This window comes from Micrasema longulum, unplaced genomic scaffold (genome assembly GCF_059751315.1).
Source record: "Micrasema longulum isolate JH-2025_06_02 unplaced genomic scaffold, ASM5975131v1 h1tg000501l, whole genome shotgun sequence".
Taxonomy (NCBI): Eukaryota; Metazoa; Arthropoda; class Insecta; order Trichoptera; family Brachycentridae; genus Micrasema; species Micrasema longulum.
Genome location: NW_028277698.1, coordinates 726342 through 753720, shown reverse-complemented (window position 1 = coordinate 753720; position 27379 = coordinate 726342). Strand labels below are relative to the sequence as shown.

Below are 27379 nucleotides of genomic sequence, written 5' to 3'. Positions count from 1 at the left end.
AGACGCACGTGTATTATCTTTTATTGAATTGAGGAAAAGAAGGAAGTAAAGTAAAGAATTTTCCGAAACGATTATAAAACCTTTTGAAAGTCTTGAAATTGTTTGGAAGCCCCAGATCTGTATACCCAACATGACAGTAAAAGGAAAGAAATAACCAAGACAATTATTGAAATGCACAAACGACATGTTCGCAGTAATTTCGTTTTATCTAAAACAAATTAAAAATATCGAACTCCTAAAATAAAAGTGACAATTAAAACCGAACAACGTCACTCAACCCACACGTGTTTTACTAATCAGACAGTAGATCTCAACCACCCCTTTGTCCTCGTGAGGCACTACCCCTTTCTACCCACGGCCCATTTATTTGAAAGGCTAAAAATAAAATATTTATGTAAGGTAATAAGCTCATGACATCGGTGCGTGTTTCGAATGAAACAAATATGAATAAGAAAGAATGTTTCGAAACTTCCATATGTCAAAACCATAGAATTAAGAATAGTCCAGAAACCGCATACGAACATCAAACAGAAGGCGACTAAAGTACTCATAAATGAGTAGGTTTACGTTTTGACCCATTAGTTTCTTTGTAGACGTCGCTCAGTACGCAACTCCGGATTTGAATTAAACTATGCCGTGTTGTGTCCTTTTAAAGTGTAGAAATACTGCTAGGATTTTAAAGAAACGGGGTGGTATCACATTTCATGTGTAATAAGCAAACGAATGTTTAAGTAGCAAATGCATAACTTAAAAATTGAATTATTTTTCCATCTGTCAGATTGTCGAAGTAACAAAATGGAAATTTCGTTAGTGTTGCCAGGGTAGTATTTTTTTTTACCCTACTTTGCTCATCTAATGAAAAAACGAATGAAAATTAGACCTCGGATTAAACAACGCCGTGGGGGACATTTGAACGACATTATCTTTAAAACATCAAAGATTATTTAACATAATATAAAAATATCCGTTTTATGTAAAATAAAATTTGTTTTATATTTTAAGTTCAAAGTTCATTAATTCAATTACTCTTATAAAATAACTCTTTACTTATCTAGTCGGTTGTGCCAATCAATGTTTCCGCGTGCACAATAAAATTTTAGAGAAACTAACAGATTGCTTTTTTTTACCTTACATTTGTGTTATGATTATTTTTTCCCCATCCCAGCAACATTACGCGTCGACATCACGAATGCGCGCGGCGAAAGAAGGGCATAGTGGGGGAGTTATTGGACACATTCCAATGTATTCAAATATGATTCTACGCTTCTTCTGGACTATTCTTTATTCTATGGTCAAAACATTTATTTTACTTTTACATTGGAAACATGTTTTTTAACATTGATTTACCTTTGCATTTCCGGACTTTGCAATAAGCAAGGATCGCGTTCGTGCCAGCATATTTCTTCACTTCTGTCGCAGCTTCTGTTTCCGCTTCCATCGCTTCTTTCGTGGCTTCTGTCCCGCTTCCGGTCGCGCCTGTCGCAGTAGCGATCGCCTCTGTCGCCACCCCTGCCGCCACCTCTGTCTCCACCCCGGTCGCTTCGCCGCTTGCTTCTCCGCTGCTTTATGCTCTCGGGAGATATGGCGACACTTCGTTTTTCACATTCATCTGTAAATATCACATCTTATTAAATGATTAAATCAGGCGAGAGTGTAAATCTGAGTCAAGTATAATTATTAAGAATCGGGTTGTGGTCCCGGCGTGTCTCTGACTCACGAATCAAAGCTCCGTGGTTTGAAACCCACTCTACCCCAACTTGAGTACCATTTTTTATAAAAATTTATTTACATTTCTTGAAAATGGACCTCAAAATGAAATATTTGGGTAAATCAGAAGAAAACAAATATTTATTTTTTCTAAAAAAAAAAAGACTAAGAAAGGGCCTCTGCGATGGATGGTTAAGAAAGGGCCTCCAAATAGACGACGAAATAATGGTAAAACAAGTATATATGTCAAAAATTAACGGCAACGTGAGACGAGGTCGACCAAGGAAGACGTGGCATGATCAGGTAAACTAAAATCTTAAGTCTGGTCATGTCAAAAGCAGACAGAACCGAAAGGCATTTATGACAAGATGTATGAATGTGGAAGAAGCTAGGAATGTATGCCGGGACAGACGTGTGTGGCGGTCCATTCTCTCAGTTTTGCCTACGGCAAAATAGCGGGATGGTAGTGGTCGAGGTGGTAGTGGTATTAAATGATAAATGATGACATTCGAGTGGTTATCTGTTTCGGGAATTCTGAAAATATGCAATAAATACGGCAAAATAATATCAAAATGTTTTTTTTTATTTACATGTTCCTTGTATGTTCTATTTGTTGTCAACCTTTCATAGAAATCTTACTACCCAAAAGTGACAAGGTAAGCCGATATGATATAAGAACAATAGAAGAGAGTAGCTATCTGATTAGGTATTTTTATAAGAATCTATATAATTATTCTATTCAATGAAGGCCTATAAGAAGGCCAATAAGTGAAACGTATTTATCTATTTCTTGTATCATTTTGAGTTTGTGCAAACGTTTGTAGACCATTAATGGATTTAACTGCCGGGGGAGTTTAAGCCGAGAGAGAATAAAATAAAAGCTTTTCTGGCCAGTATTCAAATCCCTTCATGAAATTGCTCCAAGATACTGGTTGGACCTTTGTATTAGAGAAAATACATGTCAATAAAAATCTACTCTTAGATCAGCATTCGATTCAGGCAGAGGAAAACTTGTCGAAATCCGGCGCTCTCCAAACACTAGATTCGGAGATCGTGCTTTTAAAGTTGCCAGCCCTCTGCCTGGAACCAATTGCCTTCAAACTTATGAATCATCAACAGTCCCAGTCAGTTCAGATCCCAACTAAAATCTCACTTCTTTAGATTATCATACCCTCAATTTTAAATCAGAAAAAATGATATGTCACTTTAGCATATTTAGAATGTAAGTTTAAGTATACAATTGTGAAGCGCCCTTGAGGTGATTTTTCACAAAAATAGCGCTTTATAAATCAGCCAAATATTATTATTATAATTATTAACTGATTATTGTTGTTAAAAACTTGCCGTATGAATAAAAACTGAAATAAAAAAACAAGTCCGAAATTAATTTTAAAAACATTTATTTATTTGAAACTTCAAGTACAATAAATGTACTTTGGCGAACAAAAAAGCCGACCAGTCAAAAGAAAAAAAATACACCTACATTTAAAAGTATATATGGACACTCTACTGACAGGATGCATTAAGTCATAAACAAGTTCCGAGATAATCGCATTTAAAGCTTCTTTTTATTCTTTCAACGCAATATTTCTAACACAATTTTCTTTTTTTTTTTAAAGCTTTAAAAGAGTAATCTTTATTCTAATTATGGCATAAATTTTGAAATCAACATCTTTTATAATTGAATAGATAGACAAGCGCCGTGGCGCAGTTAGTTAAAAGGCCAACTGTGAAACAGGCGTCGCGGGTTCGATTCCCGCCAGATGAAGAAAATCCAAGAATTTTTTTTTCTCAATTGGTCTGGGTGTTGTGGTTTTTTTTATTACCTTCTTCCATAGCCCTTCTATCCCACCTGCTGCCAAGTTGACGATAAGTTGTAAGTCTTTCTCTACAAGATATTGTATTTGCTTTTAGGTTACATGCATTATTTTATTTGATTACATGACTTCAAAATGAAATGTCAAGTAGACGAAAGTGAGCATTTTCGACACCTTCTTCTGTTTGCTTTCAATTGAAGGAATAAAGCGGCCAAAGCTGCTTGAGATATTGGCGTGGTGTACGGTGATGATGCTATGAATTATCGACAGTTATTTATAGATTGAAATTATCTCATTTGGTTCAAAAGTTAATATGTTTTGAAAATCGCACCATCACAAAACCTTATTTCCTGAACATTTGTTTCAATGTGACTCCCGTGATGTACCTATCCTTTATGGTACAGATATATTTATTTAAATGTAATTTACTTGCACAAAAGTATTTATTACTATTAAAGGAGTGGAGATTTTATTGTATTAAAAATATAATTAAAGGAAAACTAGCTAAAAAACTCCAAAAAATCGAAAAAACTATTTTCAAAAAAACTGCATACACTTCTACAACAAAATACTACCGATAATTTAAGCTTGTCATCAACCAAATTAAAAGTTTTATTTAATACAAAGTGTTTAGAAATGCCAAAACAGTTAGGAAATAATTTTATGTTTTTCAGTATTAACTTAGTAATTTGAACTTTATGATTATCGCTTACCCACCACATACCGCACACCGCATCTGAGGACATAAGTCTCCTTGGCGGTGCCCACATACACGGAAAATTTGCTCGTTGTCAAACGAGAAAAGCTGCCCGAAGGAGCTCTCTGAAATCTGGTAGCCTTAGCATCTTTGTGCTGAAAGAAAGTAATCCAGAAGTACATAATATGTACTCCATTGGATTGAAAAGAGAATTGAATTGAATTCTTCACTGACTGGGATTAAATTGATTGGACATGATCAATTCGCCGAAATGATTACTAAACTTTTTAAAAGCCTCGAAATTCTTTTTAGAAGCCGCCAGATCTGTACATCCGACAGGACCTATAACAGGGCTATGGATAGTAACGAGAAGCTCCATTCGGTAATCATAGAGAAGGGGAAAGGGACAAGACCACAGGATGTGTTCAGAAGATTGGTTAGGATATCCGCAGCAGCACGAAGGGGAGTCAATAATATTAAAAACAAATAATTTATCATTAAATTTACCATGACCTGATAAAAACTGCGTAGCCCAGTGATCGGGGATAACCCAAGAAGATTCTAAGCGCTGACGGATTGAAGGGAAAAAAAAGAAATGTAACCCCCCCTGAAGGGGAAGATTCCCATCGCGATTGGCAAGCATTAAGAAGAGAATTTAAAGTATTTTTTTTTACATTCGATTGAGACATTCCTTTAGTTGGGGGTAGACGGATGCCACCAATAACAGAGGAACGCCTTCTTTTTTGGTGAAAATTTGCAGATCGTCGCTGAACCTCTAGATCTAAAGGAAAAAGGGCCCGTTAGAATCGGGAGTGCATCCGTTGAGTTGTGTCCTATATGCTCTAGAAAGAGCCAGAAGAGGTTGCCTTTGTCCGCTTAAAATAATTCGCCTGAAATGTTGCAACTCATATCGGTGTGCCCAACAGCCAGCTGCATAGCATACGATACCTAGGAAAGTGGATTTATAACAGACCGTTGAAGTTTCAAAAGTCAATCCCCAGCTGGCTCTGGCCAAGCGTGCAACTTTGTGGAAAGCCATCTTTCCTAAATTCACGGCTTTCCTAGCATGGGAAGTGTAAGACAAATTTCTTTCAAGGATAACACCAAGGTTTGAAACCGAATTTGACGCTCGAATAGAAGTGCCTAGAAGTTTGATTGATGGAGCACACAAAAATTACCCTTTAAAAGTGAGAATTGAGTTTTTTGAGGAGCAAAACTTAATTTATTTCGAATACCCCAATCGGATACTTTATTTAAAGCATTAGCTGCGTCACCCTCCAGAGATCTGCGGCAATTGCCCTCTATCAAAATACATCCATCATCGGCAAAAGCTTGAATCACACATGATGAAGGAAGAGAACTTTATGATTACAGGGGGGCCTTGCTAATCCGGACCGCCGCTTGCCCGGTGATCGCGGTAATTCGGGCGGATGGGGCGGGGGCGTTCGAAGGCGGCTACCGCCCCTTTAAAATGAAGTTGGAAACCATAGTCAGAAGAAAATTACAGATATTTTAAAGACAACTACTTAAATAACATGTTTATTATTCACTTTTGTCAATATTGTTGATATTGTCTTTTGATAATTAATGAAATTTCTAAATTTAAACCAAAAAAGTTTTTATTACCATTCAAATATTGCAGATCACAATCCGGACGCCTGGGTAATCCGCCAAGGTCCTGTTTTTGTCTGTCCGTATTGCCTAGGCTCTACTGTATAATAAATTGACGCTTGAATGGGATTTTATGAATCCTATGTTAGGAATGAATTGAAATTGAAATTGGTAATGCAAATATAAATAAAATCTACAAATATCATGTGCATAGTTTTTTTGTTTTTTTGTTACTCTTAAATATAATATGTTAATGTGGAAGATCAGCGATTTTTTTATTTTATTTCTTAGCATACTGTTCAACTAAGGGCTATGGTTTTTTTTAAATTTGTATTTATGAATCTACTACGCGTGTGACGTCTCAAGTTCTCTTCCGCTTCTTCTCGGCCGGTTCTGCCAATTGGTCCGTTGAATTATCGTAAACCGGAAAGCTTTCACAACTTTCTTACTGTGTAAGATTCACCATTTCTCCTATGTTTGAACATCCACATTTCTTACATTCTTCCATATGTTGATTTTAGTGCAGTTAAAGAGCTAAAACCTTTATTGTTGTGAAGAGATTCATCTGACTGAATCATTTCACATACTAGGCAACGCCTGAAAACGATTTTCCAATTTTTAACTTCTCCTTGAACCAGTTGGTTTTATTACAATATTTGAGTTTGTCCAAATGTTTGTAGACAAAAGACTGGATTTTACCCCACCGGGAGTCATTAAGATTAACAAATTCCAGTCTTTTGTCTACAAACATTTGGACAAACTCAAATATTGTAAAACAATTTTATGCTCTCATTTTTACCGCGCAAGAGAAAACATTTTTTTTATCCAATTTCTTGTAGGTCTGAAGTTCCTCATTGTTATTATAAAATTGAATTAAAATAAATCCATGATATTATTTCTTTGTATATATTGATTTTTCATAACAAACACACTTTATTTTTAAAATAATTGGTTTCGATAAAAAAAAAACAATCGTTGGTTTCAATGTGGGTTATATAATCAGTAATGCTCGTTACATTGTCATTATAATAACCATTATTGTAATTGGATCGAATATCAAATATGAATGGCCCTTCATAAATAAGTCTACAGCCCTAAAGGTCAAACATTTCTCTTTGGTTGAGATGATATCGAACTTTTTACAAAGAAAATTTAAAATGGAAACCTTTTATCTTTCCCAGTCGACAAAAGAAATATTTTTAATAAATTTTCCTAACGAGGGAGACGAAAACATAATTTATTAGTAGTATGCTACTGTGGTATTTATGCTACCATGTTTATTTTTTTATATATTTTATTTGCCATACGAAGCTTATTTAATAAAACTATTACAAAAAAAGGAATTTTTTAAAAATATTTACATTAAAAAAGACGTTTTTTTTTCAAAATAAATAAATTAACAAAAGAAATAACGACATTCTAATCAAACAAAAAAAACTCACCTGACAGTTCTACGCAAAACGGATTCCAGGGAGTCAATTTTAATTTAAATTATTTACTTCGAAATGGCCGAAACTACTCAAAAACATTCAAATATGTACCGACGGTGATTAGTTACATCAAATTCATTCTAGTATAAGAGATATTGGGGTTCGAACGTCAGTTGGGTCGCAGTGAGTCACATTTTGCTGAAGGATGTGATTCTATAAAATGCTGCAAACGCCCAGTTGCATTCCAACAGCAACACCACTGACTAGTCCAACTCGTTAGCGTCCAGGTCGCGAACCCCGGGCAATGGGATCACACTCATAACGATGTGATCACAGCAGATAACGAGAGGAAGGTAACCCTGACAGAAAATCCACCAGAGAAGGCAACGGGAAACCACTCTGGTTATATTTTCCCAGAAATCACTACGGCGAATACATCAATAAGCAGTCGTTCTGGATGCGAAATGTAAAGTAAGCTCACGACAGATACATATGCTTTCATTGTAGTGATCACCAACGTTAGGGGACCCGGCAAGGCACTAGAAGAAGAAGATAAGAGATCTATGAGTTATTATGTTCCAGGAAAAAAATGTACCATCGGGAAGCAAAGAGTTAAGAGCACGTAATGACTTTTCTGCCCTACTAAAGCGAAAAGTAGCATATCTGGTGAATTTCTGAATGCAAATTTTACTGGAGATTACTGTTTTTTTGCATTGTTGATCAGATTTATTATTTTTGTTTTTATTTACTTTTTACAAGAGAATAAAAAAAAATGACTTGTTGGCTTAATAAATTTGTGAGGCTATCGAATATCTATTTAAAAAACAAATAAAACGCAAAAAAATATTTTTCATTTACTACCAGACGAGATATATCACGGACTTAACATATAATATTATGTTACTATAACCTTAACGGGGTTTTTTTTAAGAACAATGATTGCACCCACCCCTTTCATGAAACTGTTCATAAAGACTTGTGTCTTTCTTCAGTTTTGCACATTAAGAGGTTAAATAAATGCAAAACCGAGGAACAAAAAAGAATATTTCTTTTAAGTTCAATGTGCAACTTGTGTGTTGTATAACAGGTAGTGAAAACACTTTTTAAAATTATTATTTGTAAATGAATTCATAAAACCTTACGGATTATTACATTAATTTTATAAAAATAATATATAATTTTATATTCATACTCTGTTGTTGATAATAATATTTTTTACATCTTTTTAGAAGTTCGTCCGAGTCTTTTGTTTACTTTGTCTGGTAGTTTATTGTATAATTTTAGTCCCTGATTTATTAGTCTCGATTATCCTTGTCACGTTTTGGAATGTTGTATGTGATATTCTTCTGATATTCTTGAATCATGTCCAATATGTTGTTGTTCATTACATTTTTTTCAAGTTTTTAGAAGTTCGTCCGAGTCTTTTGTTTACTTTGTCTGGTAGTTTATTGTATAATTTTAGTCCCTGATTTATTAGTCTCGATTATCCTTGTCTCGTTTTGGAATGTTGTATGTGATATTCTTTTGATATTCTTGAATCATGTCCAATATGTCGTTGTTCATTACATTTTTTTCAAGTTTTTAGAAGTTCGTCCGAGTCTTTTGTTTACTTTGTCTGGTAGTTTATTGTATAATTTTAGTCCCTGATTTATTAGTCTCGATTATCCTTGTCTCGTTTTGGAATGTTGTATGTGATATTCTTCTGATATTCTTGTATCATGTCCAATATGTCGTTGTTCATTACATTTTTTTCAAGTTTTTAGAAGTTCGTCCGAGTCTTTTGTTTACTTTGTCTGGTAGTTTATTGTATAATTTTAGTCCCTGATTTATTAGTCTCGATTATCCTTGTCTCGTTTTGGAATGTTGTATGTGATATTCTTCTGATATTCTTGTATCATGTCCAATATGTCGTTGTTCATTACATTTTTTTCAAGTTTTAGTTCTTTGTCTACAATTATATCAGGAGCCAACTTATGAATAAATTTAAAAGATTCTAGTTGAAAATGTTAATTAACATTAATTTGTTTAGTTTTTTTAAAAAGTTTTTTAGTTGGTGTTAAATATGGGAGGTCAATACTAGTTTCGATGCTTGTATAATTTCAATGATTAGCGATCGTGCACAGTGGGTTTTGCATTTGACCCCCTTTTATATTCGCTATCATTTTTTTAAAATTGTGAAGCCGCGAAAATAACAAAACATAGAAATTTTAAAAGCTTTTATTTTACCCCTAACTGCAGTATTGTCAATTTGTGATCAATCAAATACAAATGGTCAGTACAATCACCTTTTTCTTATTTCCCAGCATGACAGTAAAGGAATAGTGTAAGTTCCAAATTAAGAACGCGCCGCGGCCGTACGCTCCAGATCAGGCTTCGGAAAAGAAAAAGAACGTAGTAATACAAACAAAACAAATAACGACACAAAACCCAAGAGCCATTGACCCAAGCCAAACAAATGTTCCGTGAAAATTTAGCTCAATAAAAATCGCCCCACATAATAGCACTCTTTATATTTTTTATTATGTAGGGTAATCTGATATTTCATGCCTGAAAAACGACCGCTCTCTGAACTTCAACGTTTGGGCTATCGAATTGACCCTCTAAATGTCATGAATATTTCACGTTGTCCTTTAACTATGGTCCACTATGAATATTTCACTGGGGATACTTTCGGACTTTTATATGACAAACTTAACCTTAAATCTCATGTTTTACGCTCAAAACATGGTATTTAAGCCCAACTACCGTCAAACGCCGTCTGCTTGAAAAAGAATATAAATATTTACGTATACCATTTGAAACCATTTTTTCAAAAATAATTCTTAAATCATTTTTACTCATAACTTTCATAATTCACTACATTCAAACATATTCCAGAATTCAATTCAACCCAATAAATTTATTTAAAATTACATATACATTACAAACTAAAATTCAAGTCATTTTTTTCACAAATATCCAATTTTTAAAAAATATTTATTTATCAAAAGCATACAAAAATAAACATATAAATTATCAATTCTTACTGAACTGCATAAAATGCAGTTCGTCAGCAAGTGCTTATAGTTAAGCTCTAATACATATACATAATCTTATCTCTTAAATTCTATAAACATATAAAAACTCTTATTACTGAGGAAAAAAATAAAAATATGTACATCGTAGAAAAAAAATTGTCCAAATAAAAAAGAAAAACACAAAAAAATTTCAATATGAAAAACCACGTTCTAAAAGCCAAATTCTCAGCAGTCGTCTTTCTCTTGAGCCAGAAAAGACTTAGGAGTCCCGATACAGACATCTGCTGAAGAAATATCCCACAAATCACAACTTATGACACCAAAGCAATTATACGCTAAAACAATACTCGCTTACAGATTCAAACACTATTCTCACTCAAATGAAAGACATAATTCCAACAATACAACACATACAAATAATATAATCACTAGATCTTTAACACAAAGACAAATACAAACTATGTAATACCATTTTCGGACATGGAGATTTTGAGTATTATGCAATTAAAATATATTAACTACTTCCACTATCCATTAAAACAATTAATAACAAGAAAATGTTCACAAAGGCTATAAAAAAATGGATAGTGGAGCTGGGTAGAAGTAAAATGGTTTATCTTTTTGGCCTAAACCAATATTGAATCAACTGCTCAACAAATGTATAGTTTATGTTGTTTTTTATATTTTATTGTGTGTTTTTTGACATAAATAATATAGATATATATATAAATGAATATAAACATAAATACGTAGTGTATAAAACTGTCTGAACATTTTGTTAATTATGTGTGTAAATTAAGTCTTCTTTTGATATATTCTCGCGTGTAATTTTTTTTAAAAAGTATATTGTTTAAGTGTCCTCGGCACGGGTAACCCCAGTGAGGTCACATTATTTTTATTATTAATATTTTTTAGTATGTGGAAAAAAATAAAATATAATAAAATAAAAACAAAAAAATAAAAATACATCTAGGAAAAATCCTGCTCCGGAAAACCCCTTTGGATACATAGAACAGATAAACGTACTGGGCGATGTATTAGCCCTTAACTGTAGATGGTAGTCCTTCCAACAGGCGCAGGCGTAACCATCGACAGGTAAGTCCTGTATATTGGAATTTGAAACAATCTATGCTGACGCTGTCTTAAGTAATTATCTGAAACCAAACGATTGCTCATTATAATCCCAGAGTTATCGACCATACCGCGCAACAATCGATAAAAATGTGAAGTCAAATACACATTTCTTCTAGTCTCCAAACTGTTGTAGCCAAGCATACCCTGGAGAAACTCGGTCGGATGGAGCTAAGGATAATGAATACCCGCACTTTACGAACGTACGGAACGTACAAATGTACCTTATTAGATGCTAGTTTAGTTCCTGACAGAAATATTATTATTATTGATTTATATTTTTTTAAATTGCATTTTAGTACATTTGTTATTTTTCCCCAATAAAATAATAATAATGGTAGGCGAACGTTTTAAACACTGCACAAGGAGGCGGATTAATCTCGACAAGATTTTCTTATTCAGGGTTTTCACCCAAGAGCAGCCATCGGGTCTAAAACACTCGTCCTGGGTTCCGGTTCTATTTCACATACATAACTGTATTATTCATTCATCTGGACAAAGAGTTATAATTTATTTTATTTTATATTTATTTATATAAAGAAAACAAAAGCCATTGTAAAAAATATACATCTTTATTTATATAATTCCTCTGTACGTGTGATGTCACCGTACTCCTCCTAAACAGCTAAACCAATTTACGTGCGGTTTTTTAGAGAAATATAGATCTTTACGCTGTGCGTGTTCGTAAATATTAAAATCTTCAATCAAATGTGTAAAAAAAAAGTTAGGAGCATAAATGTTTTATTCATCGATCTACCAGGGTTGCATTCGAGGAGAATGCATTTGCAAAAAAATGAATATTAAATTCAATACATTTAAAAAAAATCGTATTCTTACATGAGTACACCCCTTTGTTGATGAGACGACCGGAGTTTGACGTTTGTAAAAAGAATGCCATATTTGAAAAAATATTTATTTTATGTTTTGGAATTAACCATAAACAAGTACCTACTTAAATTCAATATTTGTTTAATAATAACAATTTTTAGTTATGGAATTAAATCACAAACAAGTACCTAGATAAAAAGTATTTTTCCAAGATAAAAGCAGGCAAGCTAATGTTCGGGCAGGACAACGTCTGTCGGGTTCGCTAATATATAATAATAATCAAAATTATAGTTTTCCATATATAAGTAAATATAAAACAAAAAAATAAGAAAAAAGCTTACCCGTGAAAAGCCAATATAATTTACCTCAATATAAGTCGTAAATAACTTGTGCTAGAACATAGGACACTACCCCGGGACCACAAACCTTTCATCTTTTTAAATTTATCAAATCAATAAAAAAAAAGTTCGTTTTATGTTCTTACTGTGTCTAGATAAATGACGAATACGTCGCAGTGTATGAAATAGAATCAGAACCCTAGACGAGAGTTTTCATCTGGATGTCTGCTCTCAGATAAAAATCCTGAACAATAAATTTACATGGAGATAAATCCTGCTTGAGGGCTGCTTGTGCAGTGGTTGAAACGTTCACCTTCCTATTATTGAGGTACTGGGTTCGATTTCTGGCCGGCAGGACTTGATATATTAATTTATACAGATTTTATTAAACAAAAACATTTTATTGTTCCTGGACTGGCAACAGGGCCGCGATTATGATAGGAAGTTAAGGACGTCAAACCTTTACCAAGACGGTATAATTGAAAATAAATTCTCTCGATCAATCACGAAGATACACTACCGACTCTCTATCTTCAAGTTTTAGGTAGGTACATCGATATGTAACGAGGGAAATTGTACGTCACGGTACACATATCTACGCACTATGCACGATTAATTTATATTTTTAATCGTTCTGAGGTTGGCGTTTTTTTTTTAAACGCTATTAAAAATATGAAACTGAAATAAGTCAATTTTGTGGTCGAATTGAATTCTGGCACAACGGTCAGTTTTAAAAATGAACGCCTAGATGCGTGGCTAGATTCTACCCTAATAACATATAAGAGCATCTAGATGTAAAATGTTGCCACTATAAAAAAATATAGATATTTTTTTTTTCCATCTGCTTTACTATCTTCCAAAGTGTACATATCGAGACGTTAAAGGAGCTGGCTTTGTAATCGCTCGGTAGATAAATGCAGACTATCGTTAAGCATACCGTCTTGATAATCGTTAAAAGTCATATAAAAATCATGTTCAAGCGAGCATTTTTTGCTTAAATCGGGATTTATTGGAGTTTATAAACGCTTTGAAGTGGGCACTTTTTATCACAGAAACATTTTTAAAATATAAATGAAAACTGTTTTAAATTTCAATGAAATGAGAAACGAGGACCAAATTTTAGGGGTCATTTATTGGTTGAATTCGATCAAATGACGTCGAGATGACAAGTCGGTAGAACATACTGAGGTAGATAGAGATAGTACAAAAGTATCGTCTCGATATGTACAAATGAAGATAGCGTTCACTGAAGTGTAAGACTAATCACATTACCTTTTATTAACAGATGATCCTGTGGTTATATTCCAAACTCTCTCGCAGCCGTAGAAAATACATTTATTATTTAATTTTTTTGCACCACAACACGCCAGGAGGCCTAATTACAGTGGTGAATTAAGTCACAGAACACCCAGGCTTGAGAAAAATCACATTTAATTTTTGTGTTCTCACCGGGAATCGAACCCGGAACCTTCCGTGTGTGAGTCAAACGTTATGACTACTACATCACGGAGGCCGCCAAATTTCCCGTATTTTCTATGTAAATACACGAGATAAAAGTGTTGTCTACGGCCGCGAGAGCGGTTCAAAATAGCACCGCAGATACGCTTAATTTGGTCTATCAACGCAGTTTTCTATGCACCCTGGGGCTGATAGGAAAACCATGATGGTGACTTAAATCTATAAAATAAATTATTTTTCCTTCCAGTTTCATTGTCAATTGTTTTTTTTATCTTTTTTATTCATTTCTGTTAGGAAATCATCTTATTGTCTTTGGCTGCCCGACCATGCAATAAATATATCGTTGACATAGCGGAGATAGACCATAACATTGTTAAAAGATTCTAATTTTGTAACGGTTTTTTTCTATGTGATTCATAAAAAATCTGCAAAAACCGGAAAAATTAGGCTTTCTGAGGAGACCAGGGAGTAGAAGGACAGTAATAAATTATTTTCTTTTCGCATGGTACCCAATGCACCCATGTAACGGCGCGCAACACCTCACTCGTCTTTTTCTGCCTCTACCAGCATTACTGTATTCAATCTAATATCATGTGCCCTGTTAGTCCGTTGGATTTATATGACTGCTAAATGACATTGTAATTATTCTAGTTATCTTAAACCTTTAAAATAATTTAAACTGCCTTTTCAGAAAATAATTTTAAAACATTATGGAAAGTTTACGTCGCTAAAAACCGTTTTCGAAAGCAGAGATAATAACACCAAACCGTTTGGTCGCGAAGTCGCGAAACAATGGTCACTCTAAAAAGTATTTTCGGAATAAACCTTTTACAAACCAATAAATATAATATAATATAATATATATATATACGTATATTATTTTTAGGATAGTACATGTAATAAAGACAACTAATGATAACAGGACACAAAATGCCCTAATCTCTTCATGTAAGACGAAAAGCCTTCCGAAAGTCCGGCTTCTCGTGAATGAGTTAAAAATGGTTTCCTCCTCATTAAGCAAATGCGAAAAAGTTTCTTTAAAGGCCCACAGCCAAAATTCGATCCTTTTCCTACCACTACTCAGATAAAGATGGCCAGGAAACAAAATCCACTTGTGAAATACAAACCATAAATCAAGCAAAATTAATAATACAGCAACTTCCATTTTAAAAAATGGGTTTGAAAGGAGACACATTATGTTTTAAATAAAATTAGTATATTTTTTTAATTATAATTCCTTGGCATAAAACAAAAAATATTTTGAATGAAACATAACTCTTAATAGAAAAGAAGATGTGATCAGTTTAATGGCTTAGGTTATATAGAATAACCACCTTCAAGAGGAAACGCGATATAATTTTCATCGTACAAACGTATTCCCATATTTTCTCCCTGTGTTATGGCACTAGAGCAATCATTTTTTAACACACTATAGATATTTACTATTGGCATGTCTCAATTGTTTTAATTTTTTTATTCATTGTTTCTAATAGGAGCTAGAACCATCTAAAAACCCAAAATTGTGCTAAGTTTTATCTGCTGTCTTCGAAGGTACGGTACACAAATTAATATACTAAGTCGTTTTAAATAACGAAAAAGGCACCGATACAGATAATAATCTGTGTCATAAAATGAAGTTGCATTCTTATACTTTTTCTTTAAAAAAATAACCAAATCCGTTCAGTTTTAGGGTGTAGAAAATGGGACAGCGATACGTTGTCGATTTGAGTTATGCAAAATTAGTCCGACGTGTAGTTATCTTTTTTGCATAGTATCGGGGAGGCATTTGCGCGAGAGTGACAAAAAATCATGTTTGAATACCTGCCATCACATATCCTCTTAATATAAATATTTTGAAGGACATTGCCGGGATTAAGACTCGGGACCTCAATAACGATAGGAAATGCGTTGTTCTAAATAACGAGGTGACACAATGTTTACAATCCTGACAAAAATATAATAAAATTAATTTTTTCGTCAAATTCAATTTTTTATCTCGGGTAAAACTCTCAAAAAATTCATTCTGTTGAAGGAAAGTTCACCTCGTAGTGTAGTGGTCGGTGCGTTTGCTATGTTTGAGGTCTTGGGTTCGAACTCTGGCAGGATGGACGTGTAATATTTGTTTTTAATTTGGTTCTTTACTTCTTTTTGCGGTGCCTTGTCAAGGCCCCCCGACGTTGGCCATCACTGCAGCTAAATCATTTTGGTCCTGCGCTACTCTTATATTCCACAGCCAGGAAAACTGCTAATTTGATGTACTCGCCATAGGGGTTCCTGGGAAAAAACTACTTGAGTAGTTTTCCGTTGCCTTGTCTGGTGGATTTTTCTGTCGGGGTTACCTTCCTTTAGAAGGTTGATTTTAGTTTCGGTTTTGAGGTGCCAGAATCTTGCTTTTCATCGTCTCGTTATTTGCTTTAATCACACCATTATGAGAGTGATCCCATTGTCTAGGCTTCGCGACATAGAGGCTTATAAGTTGGACTTGTCAGTAATGTTGCCTTATAATACTTTATCCTGCGCGACGATGGCAAGGCTAAGATATTACAGAAAGCTCTTTTAGGCAGCTTTTCTTCTTCGGCAGCGAGTAATTTTTCATTGTATGTGGGCACCGCCAAGGATACTCAAGTCCCAAGATGCTGTATGTGGTGGGAAAACTGTTCTTAGACTGGAATCTAAATGTAAGTCTCATTACATTTCCTTACAAGTAACAAAATGGTCCAGATACGCTGCAATTGAAGTACCAATGCAGTGTTCTATGTACCATTTAATGCGGTTAGGGAAATGATGAATTTAATTTATACCCAAAACTTCTTTTAAAATTGCAAACAAAGGGTTAAACCAAACCGGCACTTTGTCAAAAAGGCCATGTTGTCTTACGAGGATAAACAAACACGTTCTCCTGAAAAGTGTTACCAAAATACTGTTTACTTTAGCAAGCCAAATTACTGCCGTGTTGTATTAAATATTTCTTAATGGCAAGTACGCTTTTAAATGGATGTGTTTCTCTTGTCTTATTACAGAGAACTCTTTGATGTTAGCTTTACAAAGTATATTCATGTAACATATACTTTTAAATGTTTTACATACAACTTAAAAACATACTTTAAAGCAGAATTAATTAATATCACGATCGTTAACGTTATTTTCTTATCGCACGTGTAAAATACTAACAAATAAATTAATATATCTTCTTACACAATTGGATTGGGCACTATATTTTACATTTTAATTTTTATTCATTTATTTGATATCTACATTAAAAAATATATATTTCAAGGCATATGTACGTAAGACGAGAAAAATTAACAATTGAATGTAAATGTAATTTTTTTTAAAATAAAAATAATTAGTAATTAAAGCAAAAAGAACATATCCTCTCTGATCTTCTTCCAATAACATAAAATTTACATAAAATATGTCAATATGCAAAGTGATACGGTCGAGTACATTGCTCTTCCCACTGGAATTACCTTTGGCAGGCTGGTTCGGCAAGCAGGAATATAAAACTGCTTAAGCCGCCGATGTCCAAGATAGTCATTGGGGACACACTTACACAAAATACACTCTTTACAAGTTAATCGTAATACCATATGCCAAGAAAAAAATACATAAGCAATCGTGCATTTCTTGTTCTCTCCAAACTACTGTATCCAAACATTCAGCCAGCATAAAGTCTGGGGGTACAACCACGAAATGATTCCGTACTCTCATAAGATACCTCAGAAATTTCTTCCAAACCTTCTCCAGCATAACAAGAGTACTTCAACTCGTGGCTCGTGGGGTCCCTAGGTCAGAGGTCCACACTCAAGTCTACTACAACTTATTTTTTATTGCAGTGTATCCTGTTTAAAAAATATATTAAAAAATATGTAGTACAACTTAATGTATTTTTTTTATTTTATTTTTTTTGTTTATATTTCCATACTGTTACATATTATGCATGTATTAAATTACATATTTTTTACAATATATTTATTAAACATTAGAAGAGAAAAAAAGAAAAAATACATATTCTAAAAATAAACATAGCCTTAAATTTGGAAAAAATGCCCACAAAGACTTAAACGTCTGAGCGTGGGCCATTCCTTTTTTATTGTTTTTGGTGAATTTTTTGGTATACAAACACAAATATGACAATGCCATTAAAAATCATACAGAAATAACAGGAAAATGACATAAACAATGTAATTAAGACATCAAAGTTTAGAATATGCTGTTGTACGACTCTTTCACAATAGGTGTATATCTGTATTTTCCATGCTGATCCAAGTCCTCAAAGCCGCTTTAAACTTTGGAAGGGATTCTATATTTTGTATTTCCTTGGGTAGGAGATTAAAAGATCTTGGACCAACATGGAAAGAGTGTCTCTGTGCGAACTTAGTTCTGCATCCTGGAACCGACAGTACACTTTCTGATCTGCTACTAGTCCTATTTAAATTATTGCCAAATAAATCTATTTCGTGTAATTCTATAATTGAAGATACATGGGCATGTCAAATTGTATCGAGGAATGCTTTCAAATTGTATGTTTTCTAGTATGTATCTTTGTTGAATTACCTAATAAAATAAAATAAATAAATCAACATTAATATATAAAATCAGCTTAAAAAAAAAAAAAAACCTTATTATTAACGACGTTCTTACAAGGTTACATCATTTTGCAAAAACGCTAGAGATGGGACAAATCGGTCAATGTAAATTGATCGAATAAAAAATTATTCGTTTGATGTTGTTCATGAAAAAAGTATAAATGTCTCATTTTTGGTGAACAATTATGTTAAACACAGTATTATAGGCTTGTTTTTTCATTTTTTATATCAATTTTCGGAAACAGAGTTTCATGATTGCATGAAATAACTGATAAAATCGATTTGATCAGCGATCAGTAATTTCCCATCACTAATGAAATTAGTTTGACAGCTGTCATTCTAACCAAGCTATATTTTAAGGACTATAAGCAGCTCGGAGAACAAATCCCAACAGTTTGCGCCCATCGTCACAGACAGCGCCTATGTGGGATAAAGGTTACAGGCTTTACAGAGCCTTACTACTTGTTACTGGCCATATAATAATATGCTAATATATTCCTTGACACGTTTTCCTAAATTGTTAGTGATAAAAAAAACCTATTAATAATATCACGAGCTTTGTAAGCCAAGAAAATAATATGGCGTGTTAATGATTTTCGACTGTCTTTCAAAGTCAATACGGTCGTCAATAAATATTAAAATTAGCGAATGGTATTTAGCATTGACTTATTTACGCTAAGACATTTTGGTAACATCATTATGATACATTCTCGCAAAGTTTAATTTCACAAGTGTGGTAGTTTATTTGTCCGTCAAAGTTGTTAGTAAGTTCCAAAAATAATTTATGTCCGTTCTGTCACATTTCAAGCTGACCTGGGCCGTGATTGTAATGGGAAGTTAAAGACGTCATATCTTCACCATGACGGTATAGTTGAAGATAAATTCTCCCGAGCGATAACGAAGACTAGGACTATCTCTTCGTTCTAGTAACGAGAGAACTCTTTTAATACCCTGTCATCGCTCTAATTTTCTTGCCTCCTCTTTCACAGTAGTAGCCGCTCGATTGTGGAATAATCTACCCACTCATGTTAGAGACGCCCCTTCTTTATGTACATTTAAGTCAAGATTGAAATGTCACTATCTAAATATTTCTATTGTTCCTTTATCCTTCTTTTTTCCTTCCCATCCCCTCTCCTCTCTTCATAGTATAGTGTTATTTTTTTAAATATATTTTATGTATATATATATTGTATGTGTATATAAAGTGTAAAATAAAAAATTAAATAAAATAAAGATACACTACCGACGGTCTATCTTCGAGTTTTGAGGTAGGTACAGCGGTACAAACCTACAGGTCTAGTACCCAATAGCACACATATCTACTCATTAAAAGTAAAAAATATTTGATTTACAGAGCATTTTTGCTTTAATTACATTTTTTTGTTCTAAGGTGGCCAATTTTTTTCTTAAAAGGTTATTTAAAATACGAGAGAGAAATAATTAAATTTTGAAATCGAATTAAATTATAACATAACTGTCAATTTTGGATCCGATCGGCTAGATGCAGTGGCTAAATGCTGCCTTATTAAAAACATATTATAGTATCTAGATATTAAATGTTGCCACCATAAACAAAAAATTTAGTCATTATATTTTTCCATCTGTTTTACTACCTACGTAAGTGTACGTATCGAGATGTCAAAAGAGCCAGTTTTGCAAATACCTCGATCAAAAAATACAGACGAAAGTTAAGCACACCGTCTTGGTAATTGTAAAAGTCATTAAAAATCATGTTCAAGCGAGTATTTTTTGCTTGAATTGGGATAAGATTTTAGTTTTTAATCGCTTTGAAGTGACCACTATTTATCATAGAAGCCTATTTAAAATATGAATGATAACTATTAATAAGTCGGTAGAACTAGTACAAAAAATAGTACATAAGTTAAGTGTACCGTCTCAGTTTGTATCGATGAAGATATAATTTGTAATTGCCCCCCAGAGACATACATCAAAAAAATTGAATCTGAAATGGCCAATGTCGTGAATCGTAACACTACAGGAGAATAATTTTTCAGCCATTTTGTAGTGTTATAATGAACTGCTTGACGTGTTTAAAACTAATATTAATGATAATTAGTGCACGTGTATAAAAAATCGTCGTAAGCCTGGTGGAGTAATGGTCAGCGCGTTTGCCTACGACGCAAGAGGTCTCGGATTCGATTCCCGACATGGTTCATATGAAATATTTATTTAAAAGAGTGTTTTTACACTGGAATATTTCATAATCCCTGAACAGGTACCTGAAGCATAAAACTGATCATTTTACCTTCATGTAACAAAAATTATCAAGATACGCTGCAATAGGTGTACCAATGCAGTGCCCCATGCACCATTGGGCGCGGAAAGGGAATGATGATGATGATGATGGTGTATTTAAAGTAATTAAATTCATATTTATTTTTAATCAACATTGACCCTCTTCAAAATGACGGCAAGAAAAAAAAAATCTGACATTGGCACTTTTAGATCCAAGCCGCAGATTTTTTCGGATACTAAATTATTAACAATACGTCAAGTATGTCCAAATTTTTGTACAAAAATAGATTTCCAATTTCGAGCACATGTTATATTGATTTATAAATTCTTTTGATTATTTAAAACAAACCAACGAACTATCAGGCCGTTTCCCCGTTAGTGGTAGAGAGAGAGGATTGGAAGCCATTTTAGTATGTGATACAGACTTTAAAAATAAAAATAATTGCGTTCTTATCATTAACCCAAATATTTCAATTTTAGGACCATTTTCTTTTAGTTGTAAATAACAGTATATGGAAATGGGAAACAAGTTAAGGTACAACGTGGTTCAGACCTCGTACCTCCTGATCCAGAGTTCGCGACACTACCACGGGATCACAACCCGCCTCATACATCTCTTTAAATACCACCCACGTCGATTATGCTGACTTGACATGTCCACCTTCAAGTATTTGTTGTAATTGGTCGTGCCATGTCTTTCTCGGTCTTCCTCACCTTCCATTTTAAGCTTCCATCAAAATTTGCGTTGTAAATCTTTATACCCGTTCTTTCGCTGTCCATTCGCACATCATGTCTAAACCAAACCAGCACTTCTTTCTGAATTTCCCTTTTAGTTTTTATATTTTATTCAATTTACTAACGGTATTAACAGTAATACACGTAATATAAAATATGATAAAGGAAAAAACATAAAATAAAACCAATAACAGATATTCACTAATATAACATAAGCATAAACAATAATACAGAATAAGTGTGTGTAGTTACATGTGAAAGGGTGTTTGTATTTGCGTATTGATTTTATCTAGAGTACTTACCTCAGCATTACATAATGCACAGATGTTGTCATTCGTGCGCCTATCGTACATAGTTGTACTACAAATTTGCCTAAGAGATCGCATTTTGTCAGAATTCAACCTATTTTTATCCTTATTTTTCAACTCCATACTTAGCTTTCATCTATAAAGGGGCACCAGGACTACATTGTAAACTGCTAGTTTTTCCACCTGTGACGAAACATTTATTTGCCAAGATTGTTTTTAATGCAACGTTCACCTTGTTCCCGGAACTTACCCTCCTTTCAATATCTTTATCAGTCTTTCCATCCCCAATAAACATACTCCTCATATCTTCCCTAGGCAACGTACTTATCGGGATATTATCCCGTCATTGAAATATTCATTTCCTTTTTTTGTAATTTCATTGTACTCGTATTATCCCAAAATACTAAGTGATAAATTAGAAATGGCTTTGACAGCATGCTTGATCTAGGAATAACATTCCATACCAAAGAAGGCCAAAACAATCTATTTAAAAATTGCACAGCTAACATAAGCAATTTAATTTAGTATGACATTGTGTTGAAATTTCACGTTCCTACGAATTACCGTTTTTAAAGGAGTCCTTGTGACGGACAAACAAATACACGCGTCATACAGTTTTTGTAGATTGTATAGATATTTAAACAACGAAAAATACTAAACAAATGATTGAAAATACGTTTGCAGCGTTACTTCGAAATATAAATGTGCAGTTTGAAAGGAATTTTCTCTCTAAACTCAAAGCATAATACTCTTCCTTCTGAACACAATGCAGCTTTTATCTCACTGGGAGTTTCACTAATTAGTTCTGTTTCTTCTTACAAGTTAGAAAACCGACTGCACTAAAGTACTTGAAATGACATTTTATCTTATTCATCATAGGAATACAAACATATATTTTACCAACTCCGCTAAAGTAGCCAAAACTAGATGACATGAAATTTTTATTCAAAAATCCGTTTTTAAACTATAATATTTCACGTAAAAATAAAATTATCAATATACACTGTAACAAGGAAACTGTGGGTAGGAAATTTGACTCAAATACATAGGATTACTCAAAGTTTGTTAGTGAAAATTTATTAAATAATTTATTATAGAAATAAAATACGATTGATACTTAATCCACAAATTAAGAATAACCAGCGACCGGTTTTATCGCTTTTGGGACATCTTCGAGACTTTGAGATAGAGACTTTTGCTATTTTTTTAGTGCTATACGAGTGATTGGACTTTATGAAATATTTTGTTTTTTTTAAATTCATGCCATAAAAAAGGAGAGAAATTTGAAACAGTAGAAAAACTATGGGTACCCACCAAATAAGAAAACTCCATACTTACCCGAAATGTTATCTTTAGAATACAGATGAAAGAATGCAATGTACTTATGTGCCTGTGAAAATGTGAAATGTTTCATTTTCTAGTTTTACTTAGCTTTAATAACCATTTTTTTTTAAACTGAAGGCTTTTTAAAAAAAAGGATTAACTTGTAGTGTGTACAAGTCACCTATGGACAGTATGTACTCTGATCATATTATCAAATTATTTCTTAAAATCAATTATCCTTTTCAAGCCTTAGACCATTTTTGAAAATTTTAAGTAGACGTTAAAAAATGCTGTTTACGAAGAAGGTAATCAACAATATCAGGTACGCCAACGATACTGTTTTGCTGGCGGATACCATTGCCGATCTTCAGGAGTTGTTAAATAGTGTGGATGCATTTGGCGAACAACTGGGTATAACAATTCATGTTGGCAAAACAAAATGGATAACATTTGGCCACCTTGATTACTCTGCATTTTCTCTCAAATTAAAAGGTATTGACATTGAAAAGGTGGACAAATTTAAATACCTCGGCAGCATTCTAACAGAGACCCTCGACCCAGATATAGAAATGAAATAAAAAATTGAGACAGCAAGAGCAGCTTTTAATAAAATGAAATCCCTCTTCAACAATGCTAATCTTAACTTGAAAATAAAACAAAGATTGGTAAAATGTTATGTGTGGTCTGTATTATTGTATGGCTGTGAGACTTGGACTCTGAAAGTGAACACTATGAATTAGCTGGAGGCTTTTGAGATGTGGTTGCATCGCAGAATGCTAAAAATATCTTGGACATACCTGATAACGAACTCAGAAGTCTTAAGTCGAGCTAGCACGAACGGAGAACTCTTAACCACCATAAAAGTTCGTAAAATTTCATATCTGGGGCATATAATGCGTGGAGAAAAGTACCGCTTGCTTCATTTAATTTTGAAATGCAAGATTGAGGGTCACAGAAGGGCTGGAAAAAGACAGATGTCCTTGCTGCGAAATATATGAGACTGGACTGGCTTCAGGACTGTGGAGCAGATTTTCCGGGCAGCACAGGACAAGGAGAGTTTTGCCAGAGTGATTGTCAACGTTGGAGATACCTGACGGGGCACTAAGAGAAGAAGAAGAAGAAGAAGAGATAGTACTTGTATCATGTTTTAAATATCTGATTCGATTTTGTCTAAATGGAAATCAAACTTATCGTAAAAGCTTTGATATCACGTTTTAATGTGAAATGTTTATTTTAAAATATCCATAACTCAAATAAATACTTTTGAATTTATTTTATGTCATAAATCTCTATAATAAAAAGGGATTTAATGATATTTTTTAAATTTTTATTCAAGCCAGCCAACGGACTTACGAGAGCCCTGATAAATATACATTAATGATACATAATTCATTGAATTAACTTAACTTAAATAATCTTAAAATTAATTTAAATGTACAGTTGGTATAGTCATGGCATGTTCTAGGCCGACATGGTATGTGTGTCATCTCCAGTCAGGAGTTATAACACCGCTTTCTTCTCGATTGCTTGTCTTTGCTGTAGGAACACATCAACTACTGTTTAGTGAGATTTTTTCAACTGTTCTGAGGATTTTGGCAATTATACTATTAAAATGACAACCCCTTAAAATATCATTCTAAAGTTATGATTTTTTGGGTCATTATAAAAATATTTTTTTTGGAATAAAAAGATCATCGTATTTTTGGGGCCCGAAGATATCAAATGGTACTTTCAAATGAATTAATTAGAATTAATATTTATGACTAAGTCCTATTTGTATCAATAAAACATGATTGTAACTTACTTTAATTTTAATCACAGTATACTACATTTTTACACACTGAAACTGAAGATACGGATATTAAAATTACTATTAATTTTACTTCATTAATTAATTAATTAAGTAATATTACACACGGATTCTGAGGATCTTGAAAAAGGAAAGAAATAAGATGGATTACTATTAATATTTAAAACATTAACTTTGTGGTCAAACATTTTACTAAATGTTATTAAATATTTGTATTTAACCACTTACCGACTTTTCTATGTCTACCGGTTTAGAGACTCACCCATCTCTTCGTCAGGACAACAATTAAACCAACATGCAAAACCCACCCACCCAACAATTAACATGCAATTCTTGTCCTTCAGTATACGTTGGAAGAACATTAAGAAATTTTGATATTCGTGTCAAAGAACATATGAGGTGTCTTCACAATAATAATTTCTCTGAATTCGCAAATCACCAAATCAATTTAAATCATGACTTTAATAAAAATACATCAGTTAAAACCTTACATACGAATAATAAATGGTTAATGAAATTTTTCACTTAAGGAAAGCTTTAAAAAATAATGTTCCTTTGATCAATAATCAAACAACCTTTCAATATGGTCCTTTATACGATGTTTTACTGTAATGGTCACCCTAAACCTATTAAACTCGCCACCTCCCTTTATCCCCTCTACCTTTTTTCAACTATTTATCAAACAAAATATAGTATAAAGTTTATATTTAAAGCACTAACTTTGTGGTTATTCATTATAATAAAATAAATAAAACAACTTTGTTTTTAACCACTAATTTTTATTTTTCACACTTGATTTATGGGGTCGACGTTTAGTATTTAGTGAACATGATAGAAATAAAATAAAAAGGAATCAATTCATTAGTTACGTAAACCTTGACAAAGAAGCTTGTTTGCTTTGAAACCGGTCGGTGAAAAATAAAAATTAGTGGTTGAAAACAAAGTTGTTTTATTTATTTTATTAAAATATAATATTTTCATAATTTAATCACTGCATGTGCTTATTAAAATGCATATGCTGGTTTTATATTTTTGTGGAACAACTATGGTGAAGGTGTAAAGTGGGCTTTGCATGTTGGTTTGGATGTTGATTTAATTTTTGTCCTTTCAAAGAGACGAGTACGTCTTGAAACCGGTAGACATAGAACATTTTACAAACTGTCCTTTGTTGAAACAGTATATAGCAATGAACCAGTATATAGCAATGAACCTCCGCTTCTAGATGTTAATATTGCTAAGCAATGTTCACAGACCGGTGCACAGTTTATTGATGTTCAAAATATCAATGAGAAGGATGTGGCCGACACTATCAAAAAATTAAGTAATACTAATTCTCTCGGACCAGATTTTATTCCGACATTCTTCCTAAAAGGTTGTGTGGAACTGATCAAAAAACCCCTCTGTTTTTTGTATAATCTTTCTTTTAATACGGGGGTCTTCCCAGAAACATGGAAGACGTCAAAAGTAACACCTATACATAAAAGTGGATCTAAGTCATCAGTAGAAAATTACAGACCTGTAGCTGTTCTTTCTGCACCAGCGAAGGTATTTGAAATTATCATATGTAGAATCGTCACTTCCCGAGTAGAGCCATTTATTATTGATGAACAACATGGGTTCAGGAAAGGCCGCTCGGTTGAAACCAATCTAATGGTTTTTACAAACTACGTCACGGAAGCTCTGGATGCAGGACATCAGGTAGACTGTTCATATAATGACTTCGCCAAGGCCTTTGATACTGTCGACCATGATGTCTTATTAAATAAGCTGTATGAGATCGGTTTCTCGGATGGTATGTTAAAATTAATGGCGAGCTACCTCCAAAACAGAAACCAATACGTCTCCTACGGTCTATTCGCGTCAGAGTGTTTCCATACTTTCTCGGGTGTCCCGCAAGGCTCTAACCTGGGTCCATTGTTGTTCTCAATTTTCATTAATAATATTAAAAATGTAATTTTGAACTCGCGTTTTCTGTTGTTTGCGGATAACTTAAAACTGTTTTTAAAGGTGACAACTTCTGACGATTTTCGTCTTCTCCAAGCGGATATATCTAATATATCTGAATGGGGAAGGCGAAACAAACTTAGGTTTAATGTTTCCAAGTGTTCGGTCACGTCCTTCACTAGGGCCCAAAAAACTCTTTTTTTTCGCTACAAAATGAATGACCAGAATCTGATACGAACATCGAATGTTAAGGATCTGGGCGTTAGATTTGTAAGCACTCTGACATTTCATGAACACATAGAGACAATCAGTGGTGATGCATTGAAGATGTTAGGATTTGTTCTGCGTACTGCCAGGGTTTTCGAAAATACCCGCGTACT

General features: G+C 33.5%; 1 protein-coding gene across 1 annotated transcript in view; it reads right to left on the bottom strand.

Moving 5' to 3' along the window:
- The window catches only part of LOC148281050 (uncharacterized), a 257044-nt gene that overhangs the window by 87386 nt on the left and 142279 nt on the right, over positions 1-27379 (bottom strand). Inside the window, exon 3 of the mRNA XM_088227376.1 lies at positions 1348-1609. Coding sequence (XP_088083502.1) covers positions 1348-1609 — 262 coding nt within the window. The remainder of the gene's footprint in view (positions 1-1347; positions 1610-27379) is intronic.